We start from the raw sequence: 12,575 nt of genomic DNA on the forward strand, positions 1-12,575 counted from the left end.
AGGGGGAGGTGAGCTAGTAAGGCACTGAGGCGAAAAGCCGCAGCGGGTGACAGTACAGGCCAAACACCAGGAGGTCAACCTTTATCAGTCTCCAGTGTCCTGTTAGCTTTCATGACCTGGGAAACTCGCAGCCAGTCACCCGAGGCGGGTCCCGCCTTCCCCGGCACTTCCCCTCCTCAAGGTGGCGGCGGGAGCGACAATCCGAGCCCGACGCGCGCGGCACTCCGGGAGCGGAAGAAGGAGCCGCGCGGCGGCGGCCCAACCGGAAGGGGAGGAGCCGGGCCTGGAGGATCGCGGAGAATCGTTGCTGTTCCGGCCGTCGGTGTCTGCGGGTCGCGGGGAGCAGGGCCTGGCGGGCGGGGTGTGTCGCGATGCCGGAGCTGGCGGTGCAGAAGGTGGTGGTCCACCCCCTGGTGCTGCTCAGTGTGGTGGATCATTTCAATCGGTGAGCGGGCGGCACGGGGCGTCCTACCGGGGCCGGTGGCGCCGCTGCTGCTGAGTCACGGCGCGCTGGGGATGGCGCGGCGGCCGCGGGGGCGCAGATGCACCGGGGGCGGCCCTGTGTCACCGAGGGGCCCAGACCAACTCCGTTCACGAAGCCCCAAGTCACCCGGCATCGTCTCCCCCGCCGTCCAGCCGGCACTCCGGGAACTGGGCTTCTCGTTCCTTTTACCCAGTCCGTACGATGCCAGAGTATGGGGGGCAGGCTTCACTTGCCCCTGATCCCCAGGCCTCGTGCCCATCTGTCACCTCGTCCGCCCCTTTTCGCCTGAAAGACTCGGTGTCTGGTAGAAAAGCCCTTCAGACTCGCACTTTTTGCCTCTGAAGGCCGTCACCGAAATTCTGTTCTCAGCGCTCCGAAGGACTCCCTGGAAGAACTGTGGTTTTAATTTAACTTGTGAAAGTTTCCAAGTGGGACTCTGGTTTGACGATAGCTTAAAACGTAGATGTTTTACGTTTTAAAGTCAAGTTTTTCTTTTAAAAATGAGACCGGTTGGAGATGTTGGCATTAATGAATAAGAAAACATCCCACAGATGTTTCTTCCGCCTTCGCTTGCTTGTTTTTGAGCTGTTCGTCCCGCTGGACCTGTTACACGTGTTCATAAATTTTACAAGATAATTAATTGACTTGGAAAGTTGTAAGACCCAGTTGGGAGCAAATGCTGTAAAGTCATAGTTGCTAAGTGCCCATCCTCTCGCATCTTGCTTTGTACAACTCCCAATTCAACCAGAGCCAAAACCAAACTCAAGACTCCTGTGAGGTTTAGGGTCCCCAGTCCAGTTCCATTGCTTTGTAGCACCCTTAGCCTAACAGGATATGCGAGCTTTCCCACTGTACAATGATTAGTATTTTTCTCCTGTAGGATACTAGAGGTGCTAAGAGGGCAAGCATGTTTTCAGTTCTGTTCAGTAAATTCAGCAAACACTTGTTAAGGGCATAGTGAAGGCAGACACTGCAAGCTCTGTCAGACAATTGCAGGGTTTTTTAAAACGCGAATGGATTTTTGTAGATCAAAAGAAAAGCCCATGAGTGTGGAAGTTTCCTTTGAACTTAGATTTCCCAAAAAATTAGAACCACCAGAATACAGAATCCTTAACTTTGGTCCAAACCCTAAATATAGTAAGCATTTATAAATTTGCCAGACCATATGTTTAGATAAATACAGTTAAATCAGTATGAAACCAGCAACTGTTAAGGAATTGTAGTTCATTTCACAGTGACTTTTGTCTTTGCTTTGAACATAGAATTGTATTGTTTCTGTATGTTACAATTGTTAGTGGTTAAAGGAGAATTCTACATGATGACCAATGAAATGAGATATAAGTGAAACACTTGCAGTTCCTTAGGACAAAAATCATTGAGGAGGTTTGATATGGAAATAAATATTCTGAAGTATTCTTTCTGGTTCATTGAGCCCTTCTCCCAGTATGATTAGTCACCAGCTCACTTCCAACTTCTGCCTAATTAAGCCATTCAGAGACCACAAATGGCACACACATGCTTCTGGGTCAGAATCATTTTCTGAGCCCCTAAATGGTACAAAGAATTATAACATCTATTGGGGCTCGTTGACATAGATGTTCCAGAGAAGAGTTGGCAAGCTGGACCATAAAACTGGTTCAACTTTAGCATCTTTATCCCTGAAAAGATTTTTGAGGACAGAGAAGATGGGGAAAATTTAAAAGAGAAAGGTAAGCTGCAGAGGAAAAAATAAAAGTAAATGTGATTTCAAACACCAAATAACATTTAAAACCTTAAGATCTGGGGAGTTTTCATTTTCTCCATTTTAAATTTCTATAAAGTTTGAGATTTTTTTCCAAGCATGTCTTTCTTTGCAGTCAGCAGTGAAACTGCCGTGTCCAAAGTTCACGAATTACCCATTCTATTTATTAGAATTATTAAGGACTAACCCATTATATTTGTTTAGTGGGATTAGTTCCCAGATAAGCTAAATTGTATCTGTACCATTGATATTTCCTGTTGGGTATCTTATTGTTGGTCCACTTCTGTCTGTGCCCCTCCAGACTGACCTTCTGTTTTCTCATTCAGAATAGGCAAGGTTGGAAACCAGAAGCGTGTTGTTGGTGTGCTTTTGGGGTCATGGCAAAAGAAAGTTCTCGATGTATCCAACAGTTTTGCAGGTAAAAGAAAAATTTGTCAATTATACCTCAGTTTTTAAAAAAATAAATAGGCAAATTTTAAATTTTCTGAGTATGGTTAAAATGTCAGTTAACTTTTAAAAAGAAAGAAGCTTTCGTGGTCTCCATTTTTTATTATAACCAAGCAATTCTATTTCAGAATTGCTTAAGTATAGAAAAGGGAGGCTAAAGGCTACACACTGAACTGGATAGTAAATATTTAAAACTTGCAGGCCATACGGTCTCCATTGCAACTGCTCAGCTCTGCTAATGTAGCAGGAAAGCAACTATAGGCAGTACGTAGACAAACTAATAGGTATATTGCAGTAAAACTATTAAAATAGGCAGCGGGTGTAGTTTGTCAACCACTGTACTAAACTATTAACCATGGTTATGGGTAGGCAAGGGGGAGATAAAGACCTTATCTTTTACACTGTTTCATAAATCTTTATAAGAATGTATCCATATATTTTATGATTGAAGCAACAATAATAAAGAACAACAAAATAATTCCTGGCATGGCTGCTAGACTAGAGGTCACTAACTCCAGTGTCTAAAAGGATCAGGCAGTGATGTAATTTGCCAGACGGGAATATTAGGAAGTGATGGAGCTTTTAGCAAACTGAAGAATGTGTCCTTTACAAAGGGGGTGGCTTCTGTCTGGCTCTAGCCAGTTGCTGGGTCTTCCAGTTTTTCAAGAGAACCTGGAGGTCTCGATTTGTATGTGAAATCTTCCAGTTTTTACTAAAAGCAACTCAAAAATAATTTTAATACTGTGTTGGACAAACCAAAGACATGGATCAGATCTGGCCTAGGGGTCTACAGTTGTGATATGTGCCCTTAGAGTTCTATCTAGCACCCTAAACTGTTTTTTGTTTTTTTTTCTCTCTAGTCCCTTTTGATGAAGACGACAAAGATGATTCTGTCTGGTTTTTAGACCACGATTATTTGGAAAACATGTATGGAATGTTTAAGAAGGTCAATGGTAGGTGGCATTGTGGCACGTGTGTGTGTGTGTAGGTATATGTGTGCCCATAATGCCTTTTCTAAATATTCACTTTTCTTTGTTTAACGTCAAAGGCCCTTTCACTTAGCTAGACTGAAGTAAGACTAGTGGTAGTAGAGGAATGAGGTAGAATAAATGAGAAACTAGAGTAGCAATTTAAGGCCAGCTAGACCACCTAGGCTTCAGGGGAGAGAGCTAGCCCTCTACAGCAGAAAAGCAAAGAATGGTCGAATAAAATCCACCTGCGCCTAGAGCTTTAGTACCACCAGGGTAAATATCTGTTACATGTGTCGCTTTCATTTTATTTCATTTCAGCAACCACATCGCTTTGGAAATGTTTATTCCCACAACACTCACAGTTGTAATCTATGTGACATGAACTTGAATTCGTTTATATATTGCCTTGGAATTGTTTTCTAGTTGTTTCATGTATGACTGGTCTCCTAAACTAGTCTGAGATATGTACATCTCTAGATTTCCCCTGCTGTTTGTTTTCTGAGAATCCTGTTTTTGAGTTTTAGATTTCATAGGTATGTCAAGGTTTAGATGTCTGGAATTTCTGTAAAAGCTAGAGAACATAACTACTGGAGTTCTTACCCTTTTTGAGGGAAATACATAGATCTTTATGTAACAATTCAAAGCCACTAATTTTTCCTTCCCAGCCAGAGAAAGAATAGTTGGGTGGTACCACACAGGCCCGAAACTACACAAGAATGACATCGCCATCAATGAACTCATGAAAAGATACTGCCCTAACTCAGTAAGTGTACTCCGTCTTTAAAACTCTTGACTCATATTCGTTGCCAGCTAACTCAAGAAAAAGCATCCTAGGAAGGATTTGGATAATCAATCATTTCACCACTTTTTCTCTATAAGCTTGTGTTAATTTGCAGTGTTTTGTGTAGTATACGGTAACCCAGTGTATTTAGTAAGTTAAACATCTGTTCAGTGCTAGGTATTTAAGTTATCTTCCTTAATCCTCTCAGTAACTGTATGAGATTGTTATCCTCTTTACAATGAGAAAACAGGTTCAGAATGGTTAGTAGGGTCTTCTAAGTGTGGGGCTGGGATTAAAATGCTGGCTTTCTTGACTCTAATTTCCTTCTGCTTGATAACCTCACTATACTACCTCTCAGCTTGTTAATGGATGGGGTTGAAGAGCAGAGCAAATAAGATAATTTGAAATGTAAAGTAATTTTTTTTTCTGAAAATTCTGGCTTATATCTGGTTGAATGAATGAAAAAGCTTCAGTAATCATCAGAATGGCTGCAGTTATTCCTTACGTGCTCAGTATGAGGTGATTTGCTAAGATTTGTTTTTCTGCCAGGTATTGGTCATCATTGACGTGAAACCAAAGGACTTGGGACTGCCCACAGAAGCATATATTTCGGTGGAAGAAGTTCATGATGTAAGTCATCTTGCTGTGAGCCTAGGAGATTAGATTTGCTACTTTTAGGGCCATTGGGGTTTTTTTTTTTTCCATTTTCAAGTCAACAGACATTTTATAACAAAGAAAAGGTTATTGGTTTCTGTCAGTAGTTTGATATTATGTTTTTTTCCCCCAAATTTGAGTCACCAAATTTTAGAAATAGGACCATAGAAATCTAAAGTCCCCTTTTACAAATGAAATTGAGACAAAAGTAGTCAAATGATTGCCCAGAGATGTTCTCAGCAAAGTAAATGCAGAGCCTGGTGAGCTTGGTCTTAATCTAATGCAGTTTCCACTGTTGGCCCACCTATATAGTGACTATATTAACTATCTAGTCTATAGCCAATCCCTATAGACTAGATCCTAGGTTTTCAAATAGAGTAAGAGCTGCCAGGAGCTAGATGGCAAAACCCATCTGTATGATTTGACACCTGTATAGTCAGCTCCATGGCATTCAGTACCAGCTGTGTGGTCTGTTAGCTTGTTTCTTGGGTATGGACATGAAGAGCTGCCAGAATAGCTTTTCTCTATTTCCAAGAAAATTGAACTCAAATTCTAGGATAGGATTTGATGTGAAATTGTATATGAGTTTTGTTTTGAGCGTAAAATATTTGCACTTAGGGTGTGCAAAGAGCTCAGTCTTGAATTTCCAAAGTTGAACGGACAGACTAAAGGCTGTCTTTCTTTCTTATGGTTATCCATATATTCAGTTTTAAAATCTGGAAAAGGCTTTGTTAAGTTAGTTCCCTGCAGATGTTCCTTGCACTGAGCTCTGTGCTCCTATTTCTCTTTGCCTTGCTACCAGAGAGCTTAGATCCAAATTTATTGCCTAGTTGCAGTAAGACTTTCATCCCTGGTCTTGATATAGTTGTTATAAGTTAAATTTTACCCTGCCTCTTTCAAAAAGGAATTAGAGGCTGCTTATACATACACATGCACATGCATGCACGCACTCGCACACACACACCAATGAAACAAGATCTTTTAATAGAGGATGGAGGGGATGTAAGGGTCATATAATAAGATGAAGCTAGGGAACATCAGTACATGAAAAGACATGCCACGAAGTCCTGCACGAGTGTTGAAGGCTCTGACCATCCTAGCATACAAAGCCAAGAGGAAGATGCCATTTGCAGGATTGACACTGTCCTGGGTAAAATAACAACAGCTAATGTTTATACCACTTAGTGTAAGTGAAGTGACTTTCCCAAGATCTCACTGCTCCCTTATCACACATGGCAGAGCCAGGCTTTGAATCTAAGCAGCCTGGCTAGAGTCTGTGCACTCACTGCTGTGCTGTCGTGCCTCACACACATTTTACAGCCTTTACAGGAGATGTACAGCCTCTTCTGGCACTAGATCTGAGAAAAGTTTCTCCTACGTCCCATCAAGAAATCACTAAGTGATACAGCAAACCACATCCACTAATGGGTTCCTTGACTAATTCAGGTCACCAGAAAATCAGTTATTCTAACCACATTGCTTTGGTGCTCTGACCATTTGACCCAAGGGACAACAGATGGTTAAAAGTTGTATCTTCTGACGTGAGCTTGCCTCAAGTACAGGTGTTCTAAATATTGCCTATTTTAGAATGAACGCTTATAAGTCCTTAAAATTTAGCCGAATCAAGACTTCCCTGATGTTCAACTCTACTGCAGGCTTGAGAGAATATCAAGATTTTCCTTAGAAATAAACTAATGATGATTCCCCACTACACCTCCTCCCTGAGCAGGACCACTGTGACTTCAGCTTATAAGTCACAGTGCTTTGAAAGCTTTCAAAGCAAACTTTACCCACCCTTGCCATGAAAAAGCCAGTAATGACACCCATGAAGTGATTTGGCTTAAAGCAGAAGAATCAAGGCATGAAAAGGAACATGTGCCAGTTTGTTCATTTGTTTGTAAGTAAATAACTGTAGTTAAGTCTCCTCTCCCAGGATGGAACTCCAACCTCAAAAACATTTGAGCACGTGACCAGTGAAATTGGAGCAGAGGAAGCTGAGGAAGTCGGAGTTGAACACTTGTTACGGTGAGACTTTAGGACAGCATCAGAATCAGCAGCAGCCCAAGACGCTGCTCAGTGTAAAGAAGAGATCTGTATCAGGAATAGGGAGACGTGGGTTCTAGTCCTGGGCCATCTCTAAAGTGTCCTGAGTTATGATTTATGAGTTTGTGGACAGCACACCTTGTCTGGAAGCTGTAATGCTGGCTGTGACGGGAATAGATGTGTGAATTATTTAAAAGCAAACGTGTGCTCTTTCTGTGTACCTCCTTTTCAATGACTGTAGCTAGCCAGTTTTCTGCAGAGAATCTGCATCTTGGACTGGGATGGATGGATGGATGGATTGATTGATTTAAATTTATATTTTATTTATTTATTTTTGGCTGCATTGGGTCTTCATTGTTGCACGTGGGCTTTCTCTCGTTGCGGCGAGCAGGAACTACTCTTCGTTGCCGTGCGTGGGCTTCTCACTGCCGTGGCTTCTCTTGTTGCGGAGCACAGGCTCTAGGCACGTGGGATTCAGTAGTTGTGGCACACGGACTCAGTAGTTGTGGCTCGCAGGCTCAGTAGTGGCACACGGGCTTAGTTGCTCCGCGGCATGTGGGATCTTCCTGGGCCAGGGCTCGAACCCACATCCCCTGCATTGGCAGGCGGATTCTTTTTTTTTTTTTTTTTTTTTTGGCAGGCGGATTCTTAACCACTGTGCCACCAGGGAAGCCCTGGGGTTTTATTTTTAAATCCTCTGCTTACGTAACCCTGACTTACTTGAAATGGTCATAGATTTTCTCAAACAATAAGATGCCTTCCAGTTCAAAAAGTTACTGCTGACTGATTTTAAAGCTTCTCCCAACATCATATAGATGCAGGTGGAGAAAATGCCACCCTTTTTAGGAACAGGGAACTTGAAGTAGAGAGGGGGTTTTTTTTGTTTTTTTAGTGAAAATGATTTCAGTTTAGCTCTCTCTTTTCTTTTGAAAAATGCCCTGTGATGAGAAAGATAAAACATATTCCTCCAAATGAAAACAAGATTAAGGCAGTTTTACTCAAATCTTTATCAAATGGGGAAGTAACATTTTTCCTTTGGAAAACTTGCCCCTCCTCACAAACTTAGTATTTCCTTAGAATGTGAAAATCTGCGTGATAGTACAGGACACTGATGTATTTTCCTGCCCTTTCTTGTGGGTTCCTACAGAGACATCAAAGACACTACAGTGGGCACTCTTTCCCAGCGGATCACAAACCAGGTCCATGGTTTGAAGGGACTCAATTCCAAACTTCTGGATATCAGGAGCTACCTGGAGAAAGTGGCCACAGGCAAGCTGCCCATCAACCATCAGATCATCTACCAGCTGCAGGACGTCTTCAACCTGCTGCCAGATGTCAGCCTGCAGGAGTTTGTCAAGGCCTTTTACCTGAAGACCAATGACCAGATGGTGGTGGTGTATTTGGCCTCGCTGATCCGTTCCGTGGTCGCCTTGCACAACCTCATCAACAACAAGATCGCCAACCGGGACGCAGAGAAGAAAGAAGGGCAGGAAAAAGAAGACAGCAAAAAGGATAGAAAAGATGACAAAGAGAAAGATAAGGAAAAGAGTGATGTAAAGAAAGAAGAGAAAAAGGAGAAAAAATAAAACATGTAGCTTTTTAATTTGTAAATTAAAATCTTATAAACTAACTCATTGTGCTGCCAGAGGGTTCTTTTCACTTTAAGTGCAAAAGCTGTATTGATGAGCGCTCTCTGGATAGAGGGACTAATCTTGTACCTGAACTGCAGCTTAGGCTGCTCTGAGTTGGGAATGTGATAGCTCAGGCTTCAGACTGTGTGAGAAAAGTGAAGAGACATAAACGTAACATTTTTAGTACTCTTCCTGCTTTTATCTATAAGACCAGGAGTTGAATTTTCCCCATCTCAAGAGACTCTTGGGGTCTGTTTCTGGCAGTCTGCAAAACTGCAAAATGGAATGCACGAATTCCATAAGTACTCTGCCTCAGAACACCTTGAGGTCTGACCCTCTGGACTCTGTTGAGAATACCACCCCACGGGACTTCTTAGACCCGTAGCTCTGGCATTCTCGGGGCTTGGGATCCATCTCAAGATATTGTTTACCTTCGAAGACACAATTAAATGGCTTGGTTTTTAAGTCTGTGTTCTGGTCGTTTTTGACTCTGGGTGTGGTGATCCGTTGTTTTCAGAAGCAACCAAGACAGTCTTTAATTGAAGCTGCCTTAAAGAATTATTTTAGACTGAATCTTTTATGAAAGCACCTCATTCCTTTAAAAACAGACAGCTGTAGGGAGGAGAGCTCTCATCTGAGCCCAGAAGACCTGTGTCCTAGTTAATGCCTCAGATTCCTCATCTGTGAAGTCCCTAGAACAGTTTTTTATAAGAGACACATTCACTTACTATTGCAGTAGGTCTAAGTACGTCAGGCCACAAGGTTAGTGGGGATGGAACAAAGTCTCCCCAAAGTAAGTTTGAAGATAATCATTTGACTTAACAGCTGTCACTTGGATATTAATTTCCTTCCTTGAGCGATTAGAACCTCCCTAAGAGTTCTCTAGTGCACCATATGGACTGTCAATGTTCAGATATTTAAGAATATAATGGCACTAAAACTAAGTCAGTGGAATCTCATAAACCACTTCATAATGTTATAATGCCTCAAAGTTACTGGAAGCATCCATTTTTAATCCACAGACCTGCCTGCCAAAGAACTAGTTGAAATTTGGGGGCTGATGTAGAGCTGAGCTTTTATCCTACACAAATAGGAGCACCCACATCAGTGGTCTCTTCAAGGTTCATTAAGATTCTGAGAAAAAAAAGAAATAGTAAAGGGAAAAAAACTAGAGAACCAAGTTTTGTCTACTGCAGCAATCAAAAGTTAGATGGTGGTTACATCTAACCGAATAAAAGAAATACAAAATACATAGTTCAAAGCTTGAGATGCATGAGATGCATTTAAAATGACAGGAGTGTGTTGAAGTTTTTGAGATTTGGTTGCCATGTTTAGAACAGACTGAGAAAGGGAAACTTTCTCCACAGTGGGCAGGAAAGAGCCAGGATGCAATGATTCTGAGGCTAGGCAGCGGGAAGGAGGAGAATGTCATCCCAAAGAGTGGGTCCTTTATGTAGGATCGGGGGCAACTTGAGACCACACAGGATCATATCCACCTTTAGTAGTATGATCTGCACTTAAAAAGCTTTCCCAGGGTCTAACAGGACAATGCCACAGGCTTTTAAGTTTGTCACCATTTGATAAATTGGAATGTTTATTAAGCATATAAGAACGTGGGAATACCCAGGCCTTGTTATATTTAATAGCTTGAGCCACATGTGGCAACATGGACTTCTACCTTCCTAACAGGCTCTTCAGTTCCTACTTCTAACAAAATTCATTTGTAGCCTCTAGAGTCACGTAGGCTCATTTTCTAAGGCAAAATTGCTGCCATCCTATATAAGGGGGGTGAGCCTTGTAAGAATATTGATAAAGTCTTGCTTATACAAATAGCAGCTCACTTGACTGCAAAACCCATGGCCCTCACCTAAAATAAAGCCAAGTGTTTGGATAGCTCAGCAGTCTCGAGATTTCTAAACTACTTCTGTTGTTTTTGAACACATTGAAAAAGTATCCTAGAAAAAGTCTGATCCCAATTCTGGACCTCATATCCAGAGTTATGATATTCCCTTCCTTCCATTTTCAAAACATTCCACAATGACTTAGGGAGTTCAGGCTGCTCCTGCTACACACGTTACAGAGAGGAGGGCATTTATTCCTTACTAGTTTTCTGTCTGATAACTAACATCTGAAATATCCCTAAACTTAGAGGTCAGTTATCCTTAGTGAAAAGATGGATACTATCAGGGTGGAACAACAGCTTTGGGCCCACTAATTAGTTAAATGTTCTTTCATTTTACTCAGATCATCAATCACTAAAGGGACAAAGGGAAGTAATCGTCATTGAAGGACTACCATATTACTTCTCCAATGTGCCAGATGCAAAGTAAACCTTTCCAGCGGGAATTAGCAACCCCAGAATCTCACTCCCGTTTCTGGAGGACCCTCCAGCTATGAGAACTTAGCCGTGCACAATTACCTTCACTTCAAATAAAAGAACTTATTAACACGGGTCCTCATAAAAGAATGAAAGATCCTATTCACTTGGAAGTTATGAACAGGTCTTTTCTTCTACCATTTTCCCATGAAAAGATCTATGAAGCAGAAATAAGACCTGAGAATGAATCTGCGGTTGCTAACCAAACTACTCCATCTGCCCCTGACACAGGAAATAGGAAGGATATGGGATGTGTTGGGAAAGTAGAGAAGCATCTGATTTATGTGACCCACAAGAGAATATCTCTACAGCCTCCCTAAACAAATTCATTCCAAATTATTATACATAATATAGGCAAGTGCTGATTTCCGTATCTATGCCTTTCAACTCTCAGCATTTATCTATTTTGCCTGGAAGAAGCACTGAGTTCATATCTTTCAAAACAAACAAACAAAAAAAAAACTAATGGCTATTCCCATCGGGGGAGTAGGTAGAAAAATGACTCCGGAAACAGGGAAATGGAAGTAGGGAAAGAAAATAGAGGAAAAGAAAGGAAGAGGAAACTATGTTAGTTAGTGTGTTTCCAAGTCCTAAGTCAAGAGAAATCTTTCTCTGAGCATTCCTCTTTGGAGCCAATCTGTTCTTCAACACTAGATGGCACCATTGACTAATCTCATCTTGGCAAGAGAATCATTTGATTGCCAGTTCAACATGGAATTGGGAACCATCCCCAGAGTTGCTTCCCACCACTTCTGCTTTTGGCTGCAACCATCCCGGCTAGACTTTGAAGGAATCTGGAGAGCATATGGGTGCAAAAAAATTGGGTCAAGTTGCCACACCTTCACCCCTGCTGTACTCTACTATATACTACTGCTTGGGCAATAAATATACAAGGTTTTCTCTGCCCTTCGGATAGTTCATGCTTTGATTTTCCTCACTACTGATACCACTCCTGATTTCTTTAAGGACCATATCCAGTGGAGGGCTGGTAAATGTGTAACAACCAGGTCTCTAAAAGAGAGGAGGAAGGATGTTGATTTCTGGCCTTTTCCAATTTCCCTGGTGTAAATACTCCCACCATGGCTGATTTCAAAACCAACATGAATGGGGAAAAGATGCATACTAGCACAACATTACATACTATTACCTAAATATGGATACAAGAGCTAAAAATAACCTCAAGAACACACATGATAGTAAACCATAGTAAAATGATTAAGCTATGATGCATAGTGAGTATTTATTACCCTTTTCAGATATCATTTATTTCATTGTAAATTTATGCAATTTGCCTACTGCATGAGAATCTCTGGTAATCTGTGTTTTTAAGAAATAGGTGGTCTCTGCACATATGGAAGTTAGAGAACCTTTATTTTGATGTAGATAAACCTACCAACTTTTTGCCTTATCGTTAGCACTTTGTGGATCATATTTAAGAAGTCTTTT

General features: G+C 41.6%; 1 protein-coding gene across 1 annotated transcript; it reads left to right on the plus strand.

Moving 5' to 3' along the window:
- The first annotated feature begins 252 nt into the window (after positions 1 to 252).
- PSMD7 (proteasome 26S subunit, non-ATPase 7) lies at positions 253 to 9,217 on the plus strand. The gene is made up of 7 exons (XM_061172694.1): positions 253 to 445; positions 2,552 to 2,643; positions 3,533 to 3,625; positions 4,309 to 4,406; positions 4,974 to 5,054; positions 7,012 to 7,103; positions 8,269 to 9,217. Exons 1-7 carry the CDS (start codon positions 372 to 374, stop codon positions 8,705 to 8,707), a joined length of 969 nt encoding a protein of 322 aa, XP_061028677.1. The 5' UTR covers positions 253 to 371; the 3' UTR covers positions 8,708 to 9,217.
- Positions 9,218 to 12,575: the final 3,358 nt, after the last annotated feature.

Source organism: Eubalaena glacialis, chromosome 18, assembly GCF_028564815.1.
Source record: "Eubalaena glacialis isolate mEubGla1 chromosome 18, mEubGla1.1.hap2.+ XY, whole genome shotgun sequence".
Taxonomy (NCBI): domain Eukaryota; kingdom Metazoa; phylum Chordata; class Mammalia; order Artiodactyla; family Balaenidae; genus Eubalaena; species Eubalaena glacialis.

Excerpts from the sequence above, each read along its gene's own strand:
- PSMD7 (XM_061172694.1), top strand. The coding sequence starts at position 372 with ATGCCGGAGCTGGCGGTGCAGAAGGTGGTGGTCCACCCCCTGGTGCTG. Across the intron at positions 2,644-3,532 it reads TGTATCCAACAGTTTTGCAG|TCCCTTTTGATGAAGACGAC; the intron begins GTAAAAGAAAAA and ends TTTTCTCTCTAG. Across the intron at positions 3,626-4,308 it reads AATGTTTAAGAAGGTCAATG|CCAGAGAAAGAATAGTTGGG; the intron begins GTAGGTGGCATT and ends TTTCCTTCCCAG.